At 39.9% G+C, this 23,547-nt stretch overlaps 1 protein-coding gene across 18 annotated transcripts in view; it reads left to right on the forward strand.

Moving 5' to 3' along the window:
• Positions 1-21,571, forward strand: part of CDC14B (cell division cycle 14B) — an 89,388-nt gene extending 67,817 nt beyond the window's left edge. For 4 of the 18 annotated variants that reach the window (XM_032840525.1, XM_032840526.1, XM_032840527.1 and 1 more), the window contains 7 exons: positions 1,812-1,899; positions 2,203-2,433; positions 6,066-6,204; positions 6,378-6,537; positions 7,228-7,325; positions 15,753-15,869; positions 20,318-21,571. In XM_032840525.1, the coding sequence (XP_032696416.1) occupies positions 1,812-1,899; positions 2,203-2,433; positions 6,066-6,204; positions 6,378-6,537; positions 7,228-7,325; positions 15,753-15,869; positions 20,318-20,582 (1,098 nt within the window). In that variant the 3' untranslated portion in view covers positions 20,583-21,571. Of the gene's footprint in view, positions 1-1,811; positions 1,900-2,202; positions 2,434-6,065; positions 6,205-6,377; positions 6,538-7,227; positions 7,326-11,068; positions 11,215-15,752; positions 15,870-20,317 lie in introns of those variants that run through there. The other 14 variants (XM_032840534.1, XM_032840538.1, XM_032840543.1 and 11 more) reach the window with 9 other exon arrangements.
• Positions 21,572-23,547: the final 1,976 nt, after the last annotated feature.

Consider the following 23,547-nt stretch of genomic DNA (forward strand, 5'->3'; position numbering starts at 1 on the left):
TGATATACAAAGATCTAAAGCATAGCTCAGGATTGATTCATTCAGGCCAACCATATCTTCTCCGGAATGGGAGTACATATCTGAAGTACAATAGATATGTAATTTGCATCTTAAACTAGTAAATATAACTTAATACCATTATTTTTGTGCTTATCCTCATAAAATTAAACATTTAAAATAAAAAATACTTTCTCCTTTTAGGCAAGTAAAAGTAGTAAGACTGCCAGTTGGTATCCTTCAGTGGAGCAGAGTGGTGTCTTTATGTTACTAAGGAGTACTATAGGTGCTAATTAGTTTCCCTCTCACTAATGCAGAAATTGCAGTGTTGCGGGGAGTAACAAGGTTGCCGACAAAAGCTGTTTACTTTCAGTGAAACTGCACTGAGACCCAAGGAACTGTTTACGTAGCTACAGACCATGGGTCGTTTTGTTCAGTCTCTGGTGTATTTAAAAATTTTGGATTCGTGTCTTTCTTTGATTCCATGATGCCCATTTTTCCCCCATTTTAACTTCTCTGAATTCAGGATGCATCTTACACACAATCTGTGATGTCTGCAAATTCAATGAAATCTAATCAGTTTCTCATTAAAAACTCCAGATTTCTGGTTTCATTTCAAAATTGAAATATCTGGGCCCATTCTCATTCCTGCTTAGGCCTTTTTAGTATGGAACATGGGCTCATTAATTCCCCTCACTGATAATTAAGTAAATTGGATTGGGATTACCTGACTGGCCTATAAATACTCAGGCAACTCCCAGTTTATTTCTTTCTTGTTCTTAAGTGCACATATGTATACCCCAATTGCAAAGCTAATTGATCTTGTTTTTATTGCTAGTTTTTTTTTTTTAAGGTTTTATTTATTTATTTGACAGAGATCACAAGTAGGCAGAGAGGCAGGCAGAGAATGGGGGGTGGGGAAATAGGCTTCCCGCTGAGCAGAGAGCCCAATGTGGGGCTCAATCCCAGGGCCCTGAGACCATGACCTGAGCCGAAGGAAGAGGCTTAACCCACTGAGCCACCCAGGCAGCCCCTTATTGCTAGTTCTCTCCTTCACTATCGTGTCTTCCCCTTCCTGCTTAAATCTTTGTGTATCCATTTCTATTATTGTTAAAGTTTAGCTATATCTTATAATAATTGTTATGGTAACTTAGTTGAAAGGACTTAATAAGAGGAAGTAAAGTGTTTTAAATTTCAGTTTATATTTGTGTTTTTTTCTAGAGATAGACTGTAATCTCACTGTACTTATAATTTCAAATTTCCTGGTGGGGTTAGTGCAAATTTCTCTTACTGAATAGCTAACAAAATGATGGAAGTGTGTCTCTCTATGAGTAAAGTGTAAATATGGAGAAATCAAGAATTTTGTTACTTTCCCTTTGTTGAAGGAGTCAAGATTGCTCATATTGGAAGACAGTCATTCAAGGAAAATAGGGAAGCTTCTGGATTCACTCATATTAAAAAAAAAAATCACTTTCTTATTAAGTAGCAGTAACCACATGAGAATTTATGTGGATAAAATAACCAAAATATGTAGTTATATTTTAGGTAGCAGGAGTCAGCTCTATTTTCCAAAGCTGACTATCCCAAAGAAATGCTATCTTAAGAAAACCGATTAGGACGAGGAGAAGTTAACTAACTGTTCCCTGGGAATACTCATAGCAGGCTTAATTTTAACTTTCTTTTCTCCTGGTCATTTATATACACTTTTGTGCTAAAACAAATGGATTTGAAGTCCTTCAGACACTCAGTATTGAGAAGGGATGTGGACAGGAGATTAAGTCTAAAAATGAATTGTACTGATATTCCCTTTGCAGAAAGCAGAAAATGGAGATTTAAATTGGATAATACCAGACCAATTTATTGCCTTCTGTGGACCTCATTCAAGAACCAGACTTGAAAGCGGTATGTGAAAATAGGGAACCTAGTATAATTTTGTTATTGTAAGAAGTATCCACCTGTATTTTCCTTTGGAAGAGGCCAAAGAGTTAAACCATGCTTGTCTGTCTTAATTATTTAAATAAACTTGGTCATTTTAGTACATCATTCTGCCTGGCTTTTAACTTCTTAAATTAGTGCTTTGCCAGTTATAATCAAACTGGTATTCAATCCCTAGTCCAGATATTTTTTCCACCCAATTATAAGTAAAATTGTTATCTGTTGTTTTCTTTCTGCATTTGACAGCATCTGGTGAATTTCTTTATGTAGGTTACCACCAACATTCTCCCGAGGCTTATATTTCATATTTTAAGAATCACAACGTTACTACCATTATTCGTCTGAATAAAAGGATGTATGATGCCAAACGCTTTACAAATGCTGGTTTCGATCACTATGATCTTTTCTTTGCGGATGGTAGCACCCCTACTGATGCCATCGTCAAAGAATTTCTGGATATTTGTGAAAATGCAGAGGGTGCCATTGCAGTACATTGTAAAGGTATGTTTCCAGGGTTGGTTAAAGAATGGTGGATGTGCACCATGTTTAGAAACACACGAGCCCCATTTAGATTATAAGCCAGAATACATGAAGCTGCCCTTCTTGTACTTTAAGTAAGTTGCTTTTTTTCTTAAAACCACTTTATTGAGGTACGACTGACATTAAAAAGCTGTGCATATACAGAATGCTTTTAAAACCCTAATTTCATGTGAAAAGTATAATCTAAATTATATTCATTGGTAACCCTACAAAACCTTATCACACTGAAATGCATTCATTTAGAGGTGCCTGGGTGGCTTAATCGGTTAATTGTCCAACTCTTGGTTTTGGCTCAGGTTATGATCTCAGGGTCGTGAGATCAAGTCCCAATGTCAGTCTCGTGCTTCGCAGGGAGTCTGCTTGAGATTCTCTCCCTCTCCCTCTCTTGATGTCCCCTGCTCTCGCACATGCGTGTACTCTTTCTCTAAGTGAACAAAATCTTTTAAAAAAAGAGACATGCATTCATTTATTCCTTAAATACCTATTCAGTGTCTTTTGTTTGATATGTTCTAGAATATGTCAGTGAGAAGAGCAGACTCTGAGAGCCTCTCTTTGTGGAGCTTATAGTCTAACAAGTTCCTATGTTTTCAGCAGCTATAAAGCAGTGCCTTGGCACTTAATAAGTATTTACTGAATAAATGATTGTGTATTAAGACATTGTGTGGTGTACTAGGGTTTATTTAACTTCTCCCCCATTTAATAATGGAAAAAAGCAACCGGATAAGAAGATCCGTAAGGAAATCGAGGATTTGAACAACACGGTAAATCAACTAGAAATAACAGACACCTTAGAACACTGCCCCCCAACAAGGGAAAACACATTTGTCTCAAGTACACAGAGGCCATGGTAGTAATGGTTGCAAGCAGTGAGCTGGTTAATACCACTGAAATGTACACTTAAAAATGGTTAAAATGATCTCCAGATACTGACCATAAAGAAACTGAGATCTTTGAATTACTGAACAAAGAATTTATTTATTTATTTATTTTAAAAAAGATTTTATTTATTTATTTGACAGAGAGATCACAAGCAGGCAGAGAGGCAGGCAGAGAGAGAGGAGGAAGCAGGCTCCCTGCTGAGCAGAGAGCCCGATGCGGGGCTCAATCCCAGGACTCTGAGATCATGACCTGAGCCGAAGGCAGTGGCTTAACCCGCTGAGCCACCCAGGCACCCCTGAACAAAGAATTTAGAACAGCTGACTTAAAAATGCAGTGAGCTAACAGGAAACACAGAAAAAAACCGGGAAAATGATGCGTGAACAAAAATTGTTAAAGTGGTAAACTTCATGTCATGTGTACCTTACCACAATTTAAAAAAATAAATAATTAAAATCCAACACTGGTTATTTCATTTTTTAAATTATAATAAGCAGTTGAGGTTATTCTCACCCTCATTCAGGGTGGTTCTGCACCCCCCAACAGACATTTGGCAATGAATTCTTCCCTAGCTTACCCTGTGGAACCTAACAATTTAAGCACGTCTAAAATACAATAGTGGGACACCAGTAGGGTAGGCATTCCCATTCCAAATAAGAGAAATCAGGAAGAAGAAAGGTCTGATAGGTCCCAAGCAAGTCCAAAACCTGGCAAGGCAAATGCTGTTAGATCTTAAGGCCGAGACATAATGTTCTGGTTCCTTCCCTGTTACGCAGGCCCCGTGGGTAGTGGCCATGCTCCTGAAGTGGTGGGCAGGAACAACCTGACCCACTGACCGTGGATCCGGCCCTACCCTTTGAAACCCAGGAGTAGACAGCCTTGCCCCCAGGCTTATATTGGCAGTGACAGCCTTGTTGGTACCTTGGGGCTCTGCTTCCCTTTTCTTCAAGGATGAAGCATGTTTTCAGTAAGATATTTCTATTAGTCCTATTAGAATTCCAGAAACCTGAAAGCCTTCCTTTATTTCATCCTGTGTGTATCTCCTTTAATTCCGACCGGCAGCGTGCCTGCTTGGTATAATCAATCCCAGCACTGTTTTTGGCTTCTGCTGAGATGGCTGATTAGATCCATAGGTAATCACTTTACGGAATGGGTCATAGACCATTCCCTTGGTGTTCTCTCCAGAACATACTTTCTCACTATTTGCAATATGAATAGGCCTAGAATTTCCTAAATGTTTAATTTCTGTTTTTCTTAACAACTTTTTCTTCAGTTCATCTGTCTCCTCTCACATTTTACTGTAATAAGGAGAAACCAGGCTGTACTTCAACAGTTTGCTTATAGGAGCACCTGGGTGGCTCAGCGGGTTAAAGCCTCTGCCTTCGGCTCAGGTCATGATCCCAGGATACTGGGATCGAGCCCCACATCGGGCTCTCTGCTCAGCAGGGAGCCTGCTTCCTCCTCTCTCTCTACCTGCTTCTCTGCCTACTTGTGATCTCAGTCTGTCAAATAAATAAATAAATAACATCTTTAAAAAAAAATAGTTTGCTTATAAATCTCCTTTTCTAAATATCCAAGGTGGTCACTCACAAGTTCTACCTTACATAAAGCACTAAAACAATTTAGTCAGCCCCCGTCCCCCAACACACACTTTCTAACAAGGTTTCCAGTAACATGTTTCTCATTCCCATCTCAGTCAGAACTAGAATCACCATTAACACCCATATTTCTACCAACAGCCCCTTCAATGTGGTCTTAAGTTTTTTCCAACATTGTGCCTTAAAACTTCCAGACTTTTACAGTCCAACTCCAGAGCTCCTTCCCATTTTTACATATGTCACAGTAGCACAGCATTTTGCAAGTACCGAAATCTGTCTTAAGTGAGGGTTTTCCAGAGAAATTAGAACCAATGGGCTGTATATATAAAAGAGATGTATTATAAATAATTGGTTCATGTGAATATGGAGACTGACAAGTACAAAATCTCTCGTGTGAGTTGGCAGGCTAGAGACCCAGGAGAGCCGATGGTGTGGCTTAAATCTGAAGGCAGGCTATTGGAGAATTCTCTCTAGCTTGGGGAAGCCAGTCTTTGTATTCTCTTCAGACCATCAACTGATTGGATGAGACCCACCCACATTATGGAGGGTAATCTGCTTATTCACAGATCTAAATGTCAGTCTCTTCCAAATACACCTGCCAGGCTGACGTACAAAATTAACCATCACAGGAGGTAATGATATAGTCTAGATGAGAGTAAAGGTGGACAACAGAAATAGAGGTAAAAAAGAAATCCATATGAAAATGGGAATAAAAGTAGAATAGAAAAAACTGTTGAATGGGGGAATAAGTGTAAAAGTTTAAGCTCATGCATTTGGAAAGATGATGGTACCATTAACAGAAAACCCAGAGTAGAAAACAGTGTACTCATTGAGAATCATCACTTGGAAAAAGTGATTTTCACTTTGACTACATAGAACTATCAGGGGGATGTTAGCAATCTCCATGTCCAGGCTGTATCACATATCAATTAAATCAGAATTCTGGAGGTGAGACCCAGTGTTTTTTAATACCCTTCAGGTAATTACTGTGTGCATCCAAACTTGAGAACCACTGTTGAGGGAAGCAGAATCATGGGAAGCCTTCTAAAAAATTATACCTGCCCAACACAATTCTGGAGTACATGAGACCAGGTCCCTTTGGTTTGTTTCTTTTTCTAGCTGGCCTTGGACGAACAGGCACTCTAATAGCCTGCTACATCATGAAGCATTATAGGATGACAGCAGCTGAAACCATTGCTTGGGTCAGAATCTGCAGACCTGGCTCAGTGATTGGACCACAGCAACAATTTTTGGTGATGTAAGTAGACAGAGAACTTTGGTAATTCCTCAGGGGACACTTGGGTCTGGAAAATGATGGGAAGTAGGATTTTTCTTAGTCTCCAGTAATAGCAGATAGTCTGTAGGAGAGAGTCATTTGTGTGTGTCTTTCTGGAAAAGCTGTATTTTGATGACGTTATTTAAATGCTCTAGGAAACAAGCAAGCCTCTGGTTGGACGGTGACTATTTTCGTCAAAAGTTAAGGGGACAGGAGAATGGAAAACACAGAGCAGCTGTCTCAAAACTCCTCTTGGCTGTTGATGACATTTCAATCAATGGGGTCGAGAATCAAGAAAAGCAAGAACCTGAACTGGTAATCGAACCATCCCCATCACGCTGTTGTCATTGTTTTCAGTGCTGTTGAGGACCTTATAGGGCACGGGGAAATTGTAGATAAAAATAATAAAGTACATTTTGAGGGATTATCGTCATACATTTTTTTTTATACTTATAGCCCCCTCTAGGAACTTTTTATTCAAAATAGTTAAGATAAGGTCATATGTCCATAAAACTAAAATTGTTTGTTTGCTTACTAGGCACCAGAAAAATGAGGTATGTGAAGTAAGCTCTTTAGATGAACCTAGTGACGCTTCCCCGTGTGCCTCCCTACCACCTTCCCATTTTGCGACTGTTAATTTGGGGAACTAGTTGTTCTCAGTTGGGAAATGTTAAAGAATCAGGAATTTAGGGGGTAGTGGTACTATAGTGAGTGTGGTACGTGTATTGTGAAATTTTATGAAGACTGTTTCATTATTGAAAACCCATGATGCCTCCTCACAGTCAGTATGTTTTATAACAAGAGGGCTGTTGGGTTCAGTGTCTGTAAAGTCAACTGTTGGTTGTCTTGAAATGTGACCTGTAGCTTTATTTTGAAAGCAGCAAAATTTTTTAGAGTTCAGCAGTTTATTTGTATGTGTCTATGTGGATAAATGCAGGTGCTATGCTTTACTGACTTAATACGTGCAACTTAAGTCACTAGCTCAGTGTTTCTTTACTTACACAGTACAGTGATGATGACGAAATCCATGGAGTGACACAAGGTGATAGACTGCGGGCCCTGAAAAGCAGAAGACAGTCAAAAACAAACGCTATTCCCCTCACGTGAGTCTGGTTTCCTTTGTGTGGTTGATGTTATGTAATATGTATAGGAGGTCCTTCATGAGCATTTTTTCCTGTCTGTTTTTCTCCATAGTCACATTCCCATTATGCTACTTCGAAATGGTTATTGACATTATTTAAAACCCAGGGTTGTTGCCCAGGAAGCTCTTGGCTGTCCTTTATCTCCGTCTTGTGTTGTAACCTCTCTAGGCTGTGTACATAGGAAAGCAGTATTGGGAATGCTTTTTCTCCATGGATAATCACCACAGGCCATCCTCAGGAGAGTGGCAGCAGATATAAACCACGGAATAACAGATTTGCCCAGAGTTGCTGAAATTGTGTATTCCCTTAAATTCACTACCATATTATAGACCATTTGTTTGGATATGGTAGCATTTAATCAAGGATGACATTGTAGCTTTATGTTCTATTATTTTAGGGCAATAATGAACTAGATTAAATAAGAATTTTGCATTTTTCATTTGAGGAGTTATTTTCAAGTTACAGAAGGTTTAGTATGGGATAGGAAGTTTTATAGTTAGTGTGTATATGCTCACCTGTACTTGATTGTGTAAGTGCTAGTTGGGATTCAACCTCATGGACCATCTAGGATTGTTAGAAAAATATGTAGAATTTAAAGACTTGGCCATTGCACTTTTTTCTAGTATATTCTTTAGTATATGCTTTCATTTATGCTGTTGGATTCCTTCCTTATAGTAACCTTCCTTTTCATTGTGGGGTACCACATTTCCAGTTATATCCTTTTTTTTTTTTTTTTTTTGGTGGGGGAAGAGAGAGAGAGAATCTTAAGCAGGCTCCATGCCCAGTGCAAGGCTCAGTGTCATGGCCCTGAGATCATGACATGAGCCAAAATCAAGCATCAGACCCTTAACCGACTGAGCCGCCCAGGCACCCCTCTGGTTATGGTTTTGTTTTTGTTATTTTGTTTTGTTTTATCTGATTTTGGGGGGGGGGGGGATGTAGACATGTCATTTTGTTCAGTAATCATCTTGTAATACAGTAAGGACCTAATGACATTATAAACGTTCACGGCAGAGGACAGGCCTTCTTTTTAATTCACAGTGGTTCTTCACTGGCACCTCCTTGTTATCTAAAGTAGAATTACACAGAAGGCATGTGTTGTCATGGGCCCCTGCCTTGAGATGTTCTTAAAAGACACACAGAAAAGAATGCAGTTGAAAAGGGCCATGTGAAGAACACGTGTCCGTGTGGACTACAGGCATTCCCTGGGCCTTCTCCAGTGTGGGGCAGCTGCATTTCACTGAGAAAGCTTTCAGAATGGTGCCTTTTGTGTCATTTATGTAACTCCAGATGCCATTTTGATTTTAATTTAGAAAATCTTCATCTAAGGCCTTGATGGTTCTTTTTATTTAGAAATATTGTAGTCCCTCCAGATAATCCTCCTGAGGCCACAGGAGGCGTGATAGGTATAGGTACTCGCCTCAAGCAATGTTCATTCTTCCCCGAGCATTTGAGTCTCCCAGGAGCTTGTCAGAATGTAGATCATGGTTTTGGGCCTGGGGTGTGGTCTGTGACCGCACTGCTAGCAAGCTTCCAGGTATCACCCCCACGGCTGGTCCAGGGCTTTGCGTCATAAGCCCTAGAAAATGGGTGATTTGTGGGTTGCTTTTAGTTGTGCTCAGGTTTTTTGTTTTGTTTTTATGAATCTGCAACATCAGTTTATTTCTCAAAAGCTTCTGATAAAAAGTCAGGTTGGGAGTTAGGATGGGAATTCTGCTTAGTCAAAAGTTCCTGTTAAATAGGGCTTCTAGGAAATTTCCTTCAGTCACTCTGAGTCTGTTACGTTGTGAATATGTATTCCAGAGAGTTCATGTCACTTACTGCTCTTTTCTACAGATGAGACCATTAAAGTCCCTTTAATAGCTGATAGGTTTGTGGCAGTGTAAAAGAAAACAATGAATGAAGCCTAAAATTCTAAATACCATGGGAAACCAGACGGCGACACTAGACGTGATCACATTCACCTTGGCGTGTGAGGTGTCCCAGAGTGAAAATACTTATAAGAAGGAAAGTTAGTGAAAAATATTTAGTACTGGTGATTCTTAAGAGCAAGTTTGAAGTACTCAAAAATAGCATTCCAATTATTATTTTCTATTTTACAAACAGTATTATTTGGGGGTGGGGGGGTAAAGTTCAAAGTTGTTAGATGCTGTAAAGTAGTCGTTTTCTCAGAGAGTCTGTCTGATCCCGACTACCAGGAAGACATTAAATCGGGTAGCACCGTGACCTTGACGCGATCTGTGGGACGTGACGGCAAGTATATTGTTGTCTGTGCTAAAATAGATTTGGTCGATTTTATAACTTCATCCATGCTGCCTGTCTGCATACTGCTCATTTCTGTCAGGTGTTAAATGAAATGGTGCATAAAGAGTCCATTGTAGCCTACCTGGGAATAAGGTGAAAATACAGATCTAATTTGCTTTAAGTCTTCCTTAGCTGCACAGTATGGATGGGTGCGCTCTCCTCATTGGAAAATAATTCTTACGCCGTGAACTTTAGAAGAACGATGAAAAATCTGTGATGGAGACACTGGGATTTTCAGACCATTCTGCCTTTAAGATCACTGTTAAATCAGGAGCTGCAGATGAAACTTGGGGTGGATAGAGAGTCCTCTAGTGTTCCTAAGCCAGTTACTCTATTCTGCCTAAATACTAAGCCCCTGTAATCTTAATATATACGAGTAGGTTTGCGTTTTTGTGGAAGGAGTAAATGAGCTGTAACTTGCTGCCAGATATATCTTGCAGGGTGAGGTTAGATTGGATTTCAGGTCCGTCCTCAGTGTAATCCCTTGTCACTGGAGACCATATCGGGTACCTGTTCAGTGATTAAGATGACAAGGACACCGATAAAGGTCTCATAGTAAGCCAGACAAGTCATTTATGACTTGATCAGCCCCTTACTCGCACAGAGCAAATGTTCAATAGAGCCTTTTATGTTTGGTCACAGATATGTCCTGGTGACCATTTAGAAGTAGCTGGATGGAGTCACCACTCTTCAAACTGTGAGGTTTCCTTCTTGACTGCCAAAAACTAGACCACTGGATTAAGAAATACTGAGCTGAAAGCCAAGTTTGGCCATAAGAGGAAAATGAATGAGGAAAACAACTGAGGAAATTTATCTTATGTTGATTTGTGGGGGAAATGTTCCTCATTTTGTGTTGCCCGGGGTTGGGGGTGCTTCTCTAGTCCTTGTTTTCAGAGTCTGCCGTTTGCCTTAACTCTTAGATGATCCAATGTGGGACTGCATTGAAATGAGATCACTGCTGCTGTGCTGTGTTCATTTATAATTGTGCCTCCTTTGAATCACTGTTAATGATCAGTCCAGGGCTACGTGTTGTTTGGCTGGTTTTCCCTCCTTATCCCCTAGTTTGATTTAGTTTTCTGTGTGTGTATCTTCTGCTTTTCGAAGAATTTCCGTCCTGTAAGTACAACTCTGATTTCTGTATCGTACAATTAAATTAACAAGGGCCAGTTATCCAGCTAGAGATTGGATCTAATCTTTTGTTGCCAAATACCAAATCAATTTAAAACTGCAGGTAGCATTTTCTCCCCAACATAAAATGGCAAAATCCCATCCTTGTTTCCCACCCCTTTGTATCTATCACAGGGTGTCTACAATTCACACATGGCTTTATTTATTTATTATTTTATTTATTTTGGCTTCCCAATTTGAACATCTGTTCTTTCCCCTTCACCCCTTTCCAGATGTTCCCTAGCTGTGCTGACCTCTGCACTGTGTAGTGTTGTCATCTGGTGGATTGTTTGTGACTACATTCTTCCCATCCTGCTATTCTGTCTTGATGGTTTCAGAACACAGTAGCCGTCGGGACCCTTTGACAGATAGCTGCTGTGTAAGTGTCCCATTCCATTTCTCTATACGGTTACCTCTGGTGGCCAGTGTGTTTCTCATGGTGCATGTTTTTCTCACTGTCAGCTCTCCTAGCTTTGTTGGTTTGCCTCTTTTCAAAGGTTCTTTTTCTGAAACTTCTTAATTAATGGGAGGTGGGGGGGGGAGGCCTTCCCTGATCCTTTCCTATAGGGATACTAAAAAAATTTTGTTTTTAAGTTGTGCTTACTCTTAATGCATTTTTTGAAATAGTAATTTATAAAGTCACCAAAATAGTTTCTTTTTCCTATCAAAAATAGTTAGTGAGTCTGGGATAATTGGGGTGTTTTTCTTTCAGTCAATTTCCTCTAATTTCCAGAGTAAATGTCTTCAGCATATCCTTTTCAATCTAGCGAAAAAGAATTTGCCCACTGATTTCCTGCTGTTGGTAGAGATTTGCTTTTGCAGCTAGCTAGTGAGCGTTGTGTGGTGTTTCCCCTCTGACTCTGCCGTTGGTTGCAGTGCTTTTAGCCGCAGCTGCTTCCCTGCTAAGTCTTCTGCCTTGAGTAAGCAGAATCTTCTCCTTGGCTTCATTTCACATCCTTCCCTGTAGGGAATGCAGTTAGTACCGTTTTCAAAAATCATGTTAAATGGAAATAGGACAGCAGAGAAGACTGGAGTCCCTTGTTCGGCCTCGTGCTTCTGCATGACTGCCCCTGTGCTTACTTCCTCCCATTTCCCTTTCCCAGAGGTAATCAAAACGCCCTTATTAGGTGATTATAGCAGATTTTGTGTTCTCTTGTTATCTTTCACCCTGAAATGAATATCTTAACAGTGAACAGACTTTTTGTTCTCCAGTAGAGTGTGGCAGGAAGCTTCCCCGGGGGGAACACCATGCGGTTGCCACCAAGAGCATAGGAAGGAGGGTGTGTCCTGTGGGAGTGTGGTTCACCACTACCCTCTTATGTCTATGCTGCATTCTTTTTTCTCTGAAACTCTTCCTTGAGCTCATATTTCAAGAATTCATTCTCTTGTTCCAACTTGGACTTGGGAATTGTAAAGGAGTATGAAAGTTCCTTTTAGGATCTCCTCCAAAGTGGAATTCCATTGCAACCAACTCTCGTACTTTGTACTTCATGACTTCCTGGAGTGTCTTCAGAGGGCTAGAAAAGATTTAAAAATCCAACAGATGCCAATCTTTTCAAAATTAACATGTTCCTATTATGACATTTTCTCAAGTATCTTATTAATCCCAAGTTTATTATTGCATAGACAGATATGCAGTATTTCTCATACAGATCTTTTTGTTTTTCTTTTTTTTCCTTTATTCCTCTTACTAAGCTTAGGTTTCTGCATATTCTGACTCAGGAACACCATGCACTGCATAGATTTATTCTCAGACTGTTCTAAGTGGGAAAGGTATTTCAGATATGTGGAGTTCTAAACGGGTGGAATCGTTGCTAATAATACTTAGGCACTTTGTAGTTGTATTACTTTTCCCAGGGTAAGTTTAAAAATGGTCTCTATCAGACACCTTTCTTTTCAATATTCTGTTTAAGATATAATCTTTTTTTATTGTTATTACCGATATTTTTCAATGCATTTGTAGACGCAAAGAGTAATTCAGTTTAGCTTGCCTGATTAATTTGGAATTTACAGAAACCGAAGCCTTCAGCAGTAACAATGATGTAAACAGGTGTAATCTTTATAGTTATCTTGTGAGGGGACTACTTATGGGTATCATTTCTGGTATTCACCTCTATTGGCTGATGACGTAGCATGGCCTGGTAGTCTGATTTTCCAGGCATGCCAGGTAACAGCCTATCCCACACTACAGATGGTTGCGTCATATTCTCTGAGACAGTGGCAAAGGTGAGCCTGAAAGTTGTAGGGCCTCAGGCCCATCATTTGGAAAGTTTGTTTAGTGTTGGTGGATAACCAAGTGTAAATAGTGCACAGTCTCACTGATGGATTCTTTTCTTGGAACCGAACATTTATGTTCAAAGCATTTTGTAGTTTGAGAGGTAAGAGAGCTGGCTTGTCAGTTACTTGATTTGCTACATGCCTCAAGTTGCAAGTCTCTGTCTGGGAATACTGGGTCTCAAAAGAGGTTGCCAAAAAGAAGGTGAACTCTTGTGTGGGCAAGACATAAAAAGGAGGACTGCGGATTAAGGAAAAGATGGAAAGGAATTTACAGAAACAAAAGCCTTCAGCAGTAACAATGATGTAAACAGGTTTAATCCTTACAGTTACCTTTTGAGGGAAGTATTTAGGGGCACTGGGAAAGGAGAAAATATTTATGTAGAATACTGCTCTGCAAAGCCATGTGATTGGCCTGGTTTGCACAAGGTGAGAAGCAGTGGCCTCCCACATGCCTTGGGGGAGGGTGGATCTACCTTACGTTTGGTGTGGTGGGAGTTTACCAAGGTAATAATCTAAGTGTAGTTGCTGGGGGTTTTCCAGTTTACTGATGCATAACTTACAGATACAGTAACTGCTGTGTTGTTAATGCAAATAACTAGTTACCTGAATCTCTACTGGTGTGATTAAATACATTCCAGATTTCTGTCATGCTTTTCTTTTCAAAATAGCCATATGAATTATTTACATTAATTTTATAGGGAAAGAAATGCTTTCTAAAAGATGTTTCCTGCCAGCCTGATTTAGCACCGATTTCTTTTTTCAAATAGTGAATATTTCAGTAGTAGTTAAGAAATCAAGATTTAAATTTCCTAAAACAAGTAATATAATGGCTCTTGTTTTTATGTTAATGATTTTACAGGGTGGGGATTGTCTATACTTTTGGCCGTCAGTGGCCTCAAATTATTTGACAAGTTGGTGTGGTATTTCCAAAAAAGCCAACAGGAGTCTTATTTTCTCTCGTTGGCTAAATGGAGATAAAACCCGGGAACCTCGCAGAACAGGTATGAGGCCCCCAGACTGGGCTTCAGAAATAGCAGTGGAAGTTTGGTGGTTGTTTTGTTTTGCTTTATGAAAAATTCTATATTCAAATCCTGTTAGTAGAGACATTAAATATTCTCCGCCCCCCCCACCCCATTTGATATGATCAGAAAGATTTTTAAATCCTTGTTTTCAGAGGTGGAAATCATATACCAGGGCGGTTGGTTGCCTTCTTTGATCAAACTGTCTGCATATACCTTTTCTGTGTTGTTAGAGTGATAAAGCTTTGTGAGAAATCCCAAGGCAACCATTGGCTCATTTACCCAGGATCAGTTTCCTTCTGAGACCGAAGGCCTGTTTCATAGGCTTTGAGGAAGACTATGGGGATAAAGCAAACCAGCTGAGAGAGCAGCGCCCCCACCCTCTCTCCCCCCCCCACCCCCCAAATAGCTTGGAAACCGCTGGCCTCTAGGCTGCCTCTCTGGTCCACTGCCACCCATCGCTTTTTTTTTTTAAGTGATGAGAAGTTAAGCATTTTACTAAATGCTGAATATGCTTTGGTTTGGGTTAATACTCAGAATTTACAGATCTTTGCTGCATTTTGAGGACCTGGCTTTGGTTATTAATTAACATGGCGGTAACTCAGGCATAGGAGACAGGCATAGGAGACAGATACTAGTTAGTCATAATGGTTTCTGTTTACTCTTCATGAGCTGGGTCCTCTTAAGTGGTTATCCATTCTCACCTTCGTTTGGACATGAGAGGAGGAAGCTTATTTTTAAGGCAGTGTGTTCTCCTACAGATAAATAAAAGTCGAGTGTATATATAAATGTGTGTGTATGCAGTTCAGCATTTTGGTCATTATCTGTTGAAGAAAAGGGTTGCACATAAAATCATTTGATGTTTTCTGCTGTTTTCCCTGTGACCATTCAGTGAGGAATTACAAAACACCCTCTACTTTTGAGCAAGGTGTTTTATGTGGGCTTTATCTGAGGGTGTTCTTCTGACTCATGAATTTGCCTCCTGGACAACCTACACCCATAGGCATCAGTTCCTTGAGATTATTTTAGAGTTTAATTAAATCAAGATTCACGAAATTCAAACAATTTTGCTTTCATGTGAATGGTACTTAGTGATTTAGTGAGTAGTTATAATCTAGACAAAATTCAAGTTTTGTTTGAACATATTTTTAAAATTGAAATGTTATATAAAGTAAGTATGATTTGGGGTGAATTGCCCATACTTTCACCTCCGAAGAGTGACTTTTTTATAGATTTTTATATTCATATTCTTTAGAATTTGGGGCTTTTAAATGATTTCTTGTTTTTATGACTAGAATTCTGAGAATCTACTTTTACTTTGGAGCACAAAGATTTGTTCTACTGATTGATTTCTTTGGTGTGGGAATTGCTTAAGATGCCAGGTGATTTGTTCCTTAAAGCAAAGTAAATTCTGGTTATCTTTGTGTAACCTTCATGGGGAAATGAAAAAAACTTGGATGTGAAAATGTGTTTCAGATTTTTTTTGGCAAATGTGTTTGTGGAAAATCCTATCAATTCTCAATAAAATAATTTGCACTAAAGTGCAAAGATGCCTTCCTCCGTCAAGTATTTGAAAATTGTTTCAGTGAATATAATCTTATTTTTTTCCAACTGTTTTCAGAGTAATTCTTCAGTCCAGTGTTCAGAGCTGTAAAACATCTGAACCTAACATTTCTGGCAGTGCAGGCATTACTAAAAGAACCACCAGATCTGCTTCAAGAAAAAGCAGTTTTAAAAGGTGAGAAAAGAATCCTACTCTTCTGAAAAGTTCCAAGCATTGATTTTTCAAGTTTAATCTTCTGGAGATAGAAATGAAGAGAGAAAGAGAGGAGAAAGCAGAGTCCCTGTGACAGGAAATTAATCAAATGTGTTTGACTTGTTCATCATCTAAGAAAATCTGGGCCATTGCTAATGTAGGCTTTGTTTTGTTTTGTTTTGTTTTTCAGAGGTGGTTCTCAACACTGGAAATGTGGTCTCGGGGTCAGATTATGGGAAAATTGAGAGGGTTGTACTCAATACATTTTTGTATTTCCATAGCTCTCTGTTAGGCTCGGAGGAAATTTTTTTGTATATCAGATACAGCAAAATTGTTGGAGAATTAGCTGCAAATAATTGTGATGGTGGATATGAGAACACCAGCGAGTCTGGAATCCTTCTTTACCTAGGGCCTGGTCTCTTGGCCACAGTACACACCCCAGGGGGGTTTATGCTTTCACCTGGAGCCCAGCATCTTCCTTTCCTTCATTATTACAGGCTATGACAAGAAAAAGCACACGTTCCATGACCAAATCCATTACTCGTTACTGTTTTTGGTGGTTAATCATGAACTGAAAGCAGACATTTCACTTTTAGCATATTTCAGGAGCACGCCCCTTTTGAAGGAAGAGCAAATAACCTACTTACTGTCATCTCAGGAGGGGAAAGCAGGCGCCCTTTTTTTGTGTTTGTGCATCTTTGCCTGGTGTTGACAACACCTGTGGTCCTGTGCTCATGGCCCAGTGCCTCTCTTATAATAGACCACAAGCAGCCTGAAGATAGTTTGAACCAGACTTTAAAGCATCCTTCACGATTTTCCTTGCTTCTTTTTTAACTTTCTGCCCTCATATCTTTGAGGCGGTGGGATGGCTGAGTTAGTCTCCGGGGCAGGTTTCAGCAGCCTGCATCCTGAGGGACTTGCTAATTTTGAGGGACGAGCTCTCCCATCTGTGTCTTTGTGTGTGTGTGTGTGTGTGTGTGTTTTGTTTTTTTAAGGAATTGTTCAGTTATGCCATTCACCCCCTCTGCTCATTCTTTCATTATAATTTCACTACATATGTTTACTTACACAAGAATGTGATAAGGCCTTAGTTCAAGTAGTTGAAGACACCAATTCATAATTTGGGGATTTTGAATTTTTCATTGAAAGGTATCAAATATTCATAAATTTTTTATTCTCTAATTCCATTTGAAAAGAATATTAGAGAAATATTGACAGAAAGTCAAAGATTTAGGTACATTATAACATAATACCAATATGGTATTTATAACAGTGAGGAAGAGGAGATGGGCTGAAGATTGTTGAATTATGCCAAGTGAATCAAGAGTCATGTTTTTAAAGAAAACTTAATGGCCTGGATAAATGCTCATGAAGCAATAAGTGAAAAGAGCTACACATAAAAATTATGAAATATTACTCTAGTTTTGTAAAAGTACAATATACTTTATGTAAGGAAATGTATACATCTACAAATATATGTATATGCTTATACATATATTTATGTATAATATGTAAGTTTACGTATATTATACATATATTTAAATATTTATATATACATACATTTCTATGCATGTATGGAAATAATGTAATGGAAAAATATGCTGTATTATTAACAGTTCTTCTAGCTGGTAGGACAATTAGGGAGTTTTACTTTTTTATCATTTTCTTTTTCTCCAAATTTTTTACAGTAAGTAGGGAGAAATGGGAGCATTTTAACTTTGACATTTTAGGTGACTTAAACTATTAAAAATTCAAATAAAAAGCCTGCAGTCGGGACTAGTTAGACATGTTTTGAATGAACTTTTTTTTTTTTAGGTATAATTACTCGGGCTTCCATTACAGTTGAGTGTGTCTTGCACATTTAATTCTGCTTTCTGCTTTTCTGGATTGTGCTCTTCAGGCCACAGAGGAATAGAGTCCAGGAGCCGGGACCACGCGTGCCCAGTCACACTATGTTCCTCTGAGGGGCGTGGCCCTGTGGCAGTTTTTCCATCTAGGTCTTGTCTAGTGATCTAAACTTGTGCTTCTCAGCAGAGGTGGTTCCTGATTGCAGTGAGCATCTGCCTGAGGTCCGTGCACCGTATGCTTTGAGGGGTTGAACGTAGAATTCAGACTGAATACACTTGACTGAATTTTGAAATGACCCAAAGCAGTTTCCAGGCATTTGGGATAGTGCCAAAAGCCAAAAGGCTTCTTCTAAATTCTCAGAGTGGACTTTCAGAGATTGGGAAGGATGAAGAAATAAACCAATGAGAGAGAATTGGGTTTTGAGTGTGTTTCCCACCTCCCTTCAGGTAGGGTCTCCTTGGCCTCTTTTGGGTCTTTGACCTGTGTTCACATCACCTTAACTGTGAGCCACCTATAGCTCATGAAATGAAGGCAAATACGTTATGTACAGGTTTCATTTCCTGCTTCTAGGAAATAGAGTTGATATAGCCAAGCTGTAGCCTGCAGCTTTTATCCTACTGAATAGTATTCATTTTTCATTGAAAAGTAATGAGGGAATTGACACATTTGTGCATAGTCTGATTCAGGACAAAGCAATATAAGATTGTTGAGTAAAGTATTGAATTGAAAACTTTGCTTTAGACAGCAATACAAGGAAATGAACCTAGTATATCTTACAGTATAAAATAAATACCTCCAAGGTGCCAGCGTTGCCTGTCTGCTGTTACCCCACCACGGAAGCCTTCTCTTTGCAGGTTGATGTTCACACATGATCGTCCTCGTCCTATCTGTCCTGCCATCGGAACTTGACCTTTCATGCCCATGTTCTGTTCCCTTCCTAGAGGCTTCCGGGATGAAGACCTTACCTAAGCTCACTTTCCACTGATTTGGCTCTTTCGATTTTTGACAGTTTACTGAGAGGCTGTACGACTTGGGACAACTTTTCCACAAACACATTAAAAGAGCGGTTATTTGGAGGCTGAAAAACTAGGTGGTGTCATAAATCTTTGCTGCGGGGAGGAAGTGTACCCATGTTTCTCTCCTGGCAGATGCTCATTCCCTCTTGTACCCATTGAACACAAGCCTCATCTGAGCCTCACTCCTGGGTGCTAGGCTCTGCTATGGCCCAGCATGCAGTTTAGGCCTGGAGCGCTGGAGTGTGTGGTGGTAGATGGAGCACACTGACCCTCAGGGCAGAGAGAGTTCCATGTGGCACCTTCCTCATGCCCTTTCTCACGTCTGAAGAAGTAAATCAATGGGCTTCCACCTCTCCCAATTGCTGTTAGAGCTATAAATCATTCTGCTGTTTCTCTTTTAAGAATTACTAAATCCATTGGAGAACTGACCTGTTTTCCAGTGTTCTTTCTTTCGGACAAGCTCTCTTAGAGTTTTGAAAGTTCCATCATTGTGCCTCTGATTGAGGACCTGCAGTCACCTCATGGGGTACAATCCAGTTCAGTTCAAGTCTTGACCCAACATACGTACCATCAAGTGCATGTTTCTATAAGCATGTGCTATTTCCTTGGAGGAGTCCTTTTTTTCTTTCCTTCATTTTCTGAGAAAACGGTCATGGACAGTGATTTTTTTTTTTTTCCAAGTTATGTCATTGGGAACCATCACTTTCTGTTCCACCTGTCAAACCAACCTAATGTTCATGGCTTTTGAGGTATTTTGCAGCTAATTATCCATATCATGGGGGAAGATAAATGCTCAGGGTGCCTTCCTTGGCCTCTAAAAACGTGAGTGTTTCCATGAGCCCTTCTGTTGGGAGTACCACATTCAGGACTTCTTGGGCTTTTGAAGTCTGCTCATTTGTGACTTTTGTCATCATCATGCCTGCCACTGCTTCTTGTCTCTTACAGTCTCAGATCTCAGTGTCCATTCCACCAATTCTGGGCTCCTGTCTTTCTGTTAAGGTCATTATCTCTGAAAGTGCATCTACCTAGATGCACCAGAATGTTGTCGCTAAATATCCTTTTTAAAAAATTGTGGGTTTCCTCTGGTCTTCTAAGATACTGATTCCCCTTTGAAATTCCAGACATTTCCCCACTTGGGTGCACCAGTTGACCTGGACCCTTATAGAAACGCAGTGTTCCATTGGGGTCTCCAGAGACTAAGTGATGGATTCAGACAAGCTACTCTCCTAGAGCGCCATCAGTACCCAGTGAGGGTACCTCCAGATGAGAACTGGCTTCTCTGACTCTACCCGTTGCTTAGTTTCTTCTCTGAAAGTTGCTGTTGAGTTCAAAGTTGACAGAATAAAATGGGGAGGATAGAAGGGAGGTAGGGTGACAGTCCAGGTCAGTTTCCAACAGCGGGATGGCTTTTCCTGGGGCGGGGGGTGGGGCGCCCTGCTGGCAGCAGGCCCGAGCTCCACTGGAAACTGCTTGAGGGGCCAAAGCTTTTTCTGTGACCGAATTCTGGCTTTGGAAATAATCAAGTAACACTTCTTTATCTTTTCATTCTTTCCACCTTTCCCACAGCCTGGTTCCTCAGAGGGAAGGAAGGAAAAGGAATGCTTTGCAACAAATGCCCTTAATGGCATTATGGTACTCGCATTGCTCTGCTGCTTCTGCCCACCCTTCCTGTTTTCTTTGTTTTTATTTTTATTTTTTATTTTTTTGCAGAACTGAACCTTTTTCTGCTCTGCCTTTCTCTCCCGTTTGTCTTTACTTTATGGTTGGTACTGTACTGTCTTTTCCAAAATACTTGTCATTAAAAAAATTATACAAAGTGTATACTTTTTAGCATGTCACTACTTTTATTATGTTGCCTTCCTTGTCTTTTGATAACTACATACAGGACACTTGGAAACCTTCATGGTAAAATCCTTTTTTTTCTCCCCCTGTAGTCCCTCCATTTCAAGGACTAAAACAGTCTTGCGTTAAGTAAAAACCTGTGACCAGAACTGAAGGAAGACTCTAGGAACAGAAAACTACAGCAGGACTTAGCACAATTTATTTGGAAAAAAAACAAAATTGCAAAAAAGCCTTAGCTGCTTTCCACCTAAGAAGTTTATTCAAGGAAGACAATGTCCACTGGAGTTTAAATAACTACATGAGTTTGGGCACAATCAGTGACTTGAAGAAGGCCCGGCTCACCTTTTGTAGAAATGTCTCGAGTTTAATGACAAAAAAGCTGTTGTAAATTTAGTCTCAGGTGTAAATATCAAAAGCCCTCTGCTGTCAGGAGAGCTGACCAGTTTGTGTGGTGCACGTGTGTCCCTGTGATGGCAATCATTTTAGCTGCTGGCCTTCAGAAGAAGGGAGGATCTGATGGAGGTTTTTTATGTATTTATTTTCTGTTCACCCTGTGTCAAAATTTATAAAGAGAAAACAGGCGTTACTGAAATGATCCTCTCTGTAATTTGATACTGTTTGGTTTAACCATCTTCAGTTTAACATTTGTAACGTGGTTGTAATGGTAACTCTGTTAAGTACCCAAGCTGCTTGTCTTCCACCAAAGAGTGCTTTATTAACAAGAACCTGTGAAAAACCTGTTTGAAGACTGTTGGATGTTGTGATAAAAAGTGGTACTTTGGCAACCTAAACTGGTAAGAGAATGTGAGCTGTAGCTCTAGGAAGACTCAGGAGGGGAAACTGGCTTCAGAGTTGGAAGATTGTTGTAAGTCATTCCTCTATGTGTCGTTGAGGAACTGGAAAATGCCAAGGCTGCCCACTGTTTGGTTGCCCAGTCCTACAAACAAATCATATTTCCTTCCACACATGATTTAAAAAAAAAAAAAAAACTAAAACAAAACAGCACTGTTGGTGTTTTCCCTTGGAAACAGCCATCCCAAATAATGGTGGCTTAAAAGAAAAAAAAAAAAGTACTGCTTTATTAGGGTCTTTCTTTGTAGCATTGTGGATTTCTTTTTTTTTTTTTGTGATCTGCCTAAGGCCATTCACATACCCTTTGATTTCAGTAACAGTTATTCACATCTGGATTTCAGTTGTTTGTAAATAAGAGACTCACTGTTGCCTTTGGTTAGGGAATACAACTAACTCTTTGCAGAGTGCCTTCGCCCCTCCCCCCTACAGAAACACAGCAGATCTGTGATACAAAGCAATCACAAAAATAATTTATTTGCTGCTAAAACAAAATGGGGCCCAAAATACAAGAATATTTTGCAGTCACTTTGGTTACCTCCATAATAAAAAGTGAATGGCTTTAGTTATTGTTAACCAATTTTTGCCTGTCCTGGTTTGGAAAACAGGGGATACAATATGGAAAGGCTAGAGAAGGCAAATGCCTTCACATTACAAGATGAATGAACCAGGTGAGCAGGCAATTCCATTTTAAAAAGCTGCCTTTTTAACAAAACTTAGAGTGGTAAGAAGTGGTTGGAATAAACAGATTCAAGTCTGTTAATGCAGAAAGTTACTGGAAGACCATGGCTCCATTTTGATATTTACTCTCTTGGAGTAAATTATAAGGTTGACTGGCTTTGAGGGGAGATGGCAGGTGCCACTGTCTTGGTCAGACAAGTGGCCTTTCCCCGTCGGGATGGGTCATGCCGGCTTTTGAACACTGGGGACTAGATCTCAGAAAAAAAAAGGTGGCTTTCTGTCCCTGGAAGTGAAGAGACACAAAGACCCACTTACTGGATGGGAAGACCCCTCTTTGCTAAGCTCTGGGTGGGAGGAGAAACATTCCATTTGCTGTCTCGGAGATAATACTAAGTATTCAGACTGTGCCCTTGCATAAAACATTGAATTCTCAGGGCAATTCTTCCCTTGACAATTTTAAAGGCCATCTCTCCTACATAAATAATCCAGGTAGTTATGAAAATCAAACTTCCATCTCAACTGTCCCTGGTTTGGCTTTTTACTACATCAGAAAAAGTTACATGCTGTCTCCCTCACAGTAAATAAGCCATTTGGTGTCTTGGCCAAGAGTGAAAAATCTGGGCTTCAGCATTAACCACAGTACTTTTTTATTTTACAAATTTCCTTTTTGTGTTGGCTGCTCAAGTTTCCAGCTAGAATTGCTATCACTGTGGCTCTTTCTAAAAAATCTTTGTGTTTAACAGGCCCACTGAAATGAGTCATGGGAAACTAGTGATTTGATAAAGAAGCATTCCGTAGAACGCACTGGGGAGTTGGAATAGTGCTTCAGGGCGACTTCATAGCACACCAGTAAACTTACTGGGGGTGTATGTAGAATCCAGGAAGTCTCTGGGTCTGACTGATGGAAAGTACTTCCTGCTATGAATAAGAGTGGATTCTTTTTTTCCCCTAATGGAAACTTCAGCACACCCAGAATCTTCCGAGATTCTAACTCCCTTGTCATAAGAAAGACCCTGTTGCTATGGAATATGAAGTAGGGCATGTCAGATGGAGAGATTCCTTCAAACTTGAAGCCTTAAATAGCTTTGAAAGGACACCGAGATAGTTTCCACTGGGATTAAAATTAGAAATGAATATTTTTAGTTGTTCTTGAAGCTTTGGGGGGACTCATGTCCAAAGTCAGAGACAGTCCAAAGGAAGGGCGTCTGCAAAACCTGGTATCTAGAAGTATAGACAGACTTCTCTTTTGTAATGCTAAAGAAAAACTAGAAATCTCTCTTAGCTGTCTGTGAAGAGGGGTAAATCCTGAGCTGTGCCTCACTAAAACAAGTAGCCTTCCTTGTCCCAGTAGCCGCTTCTGGGTGGCATGCTGCTCTTCTCATCTCCAGCGTTCTTCTGTTCTAAACTTGGCCCCATTAGCCTGT

The sequence above is a fragment of the Lontra canadensis genome, unplaced genomic scaffold (genome assembly GCF_010015895.1).
Source record: "Lontra canadensis isolate GAN:19392208 unplaced genomic scaffold, GSC_riverotter_1.0 scaffold113, whole genome shotgun sequence".
Taxonomy (NCBI): domain Eukaryota; kingdom Metazoa; phylum Chordata; class Mammalia; order Carnivora; family Mustelidae; genus Lontra; species Lontra canadensis.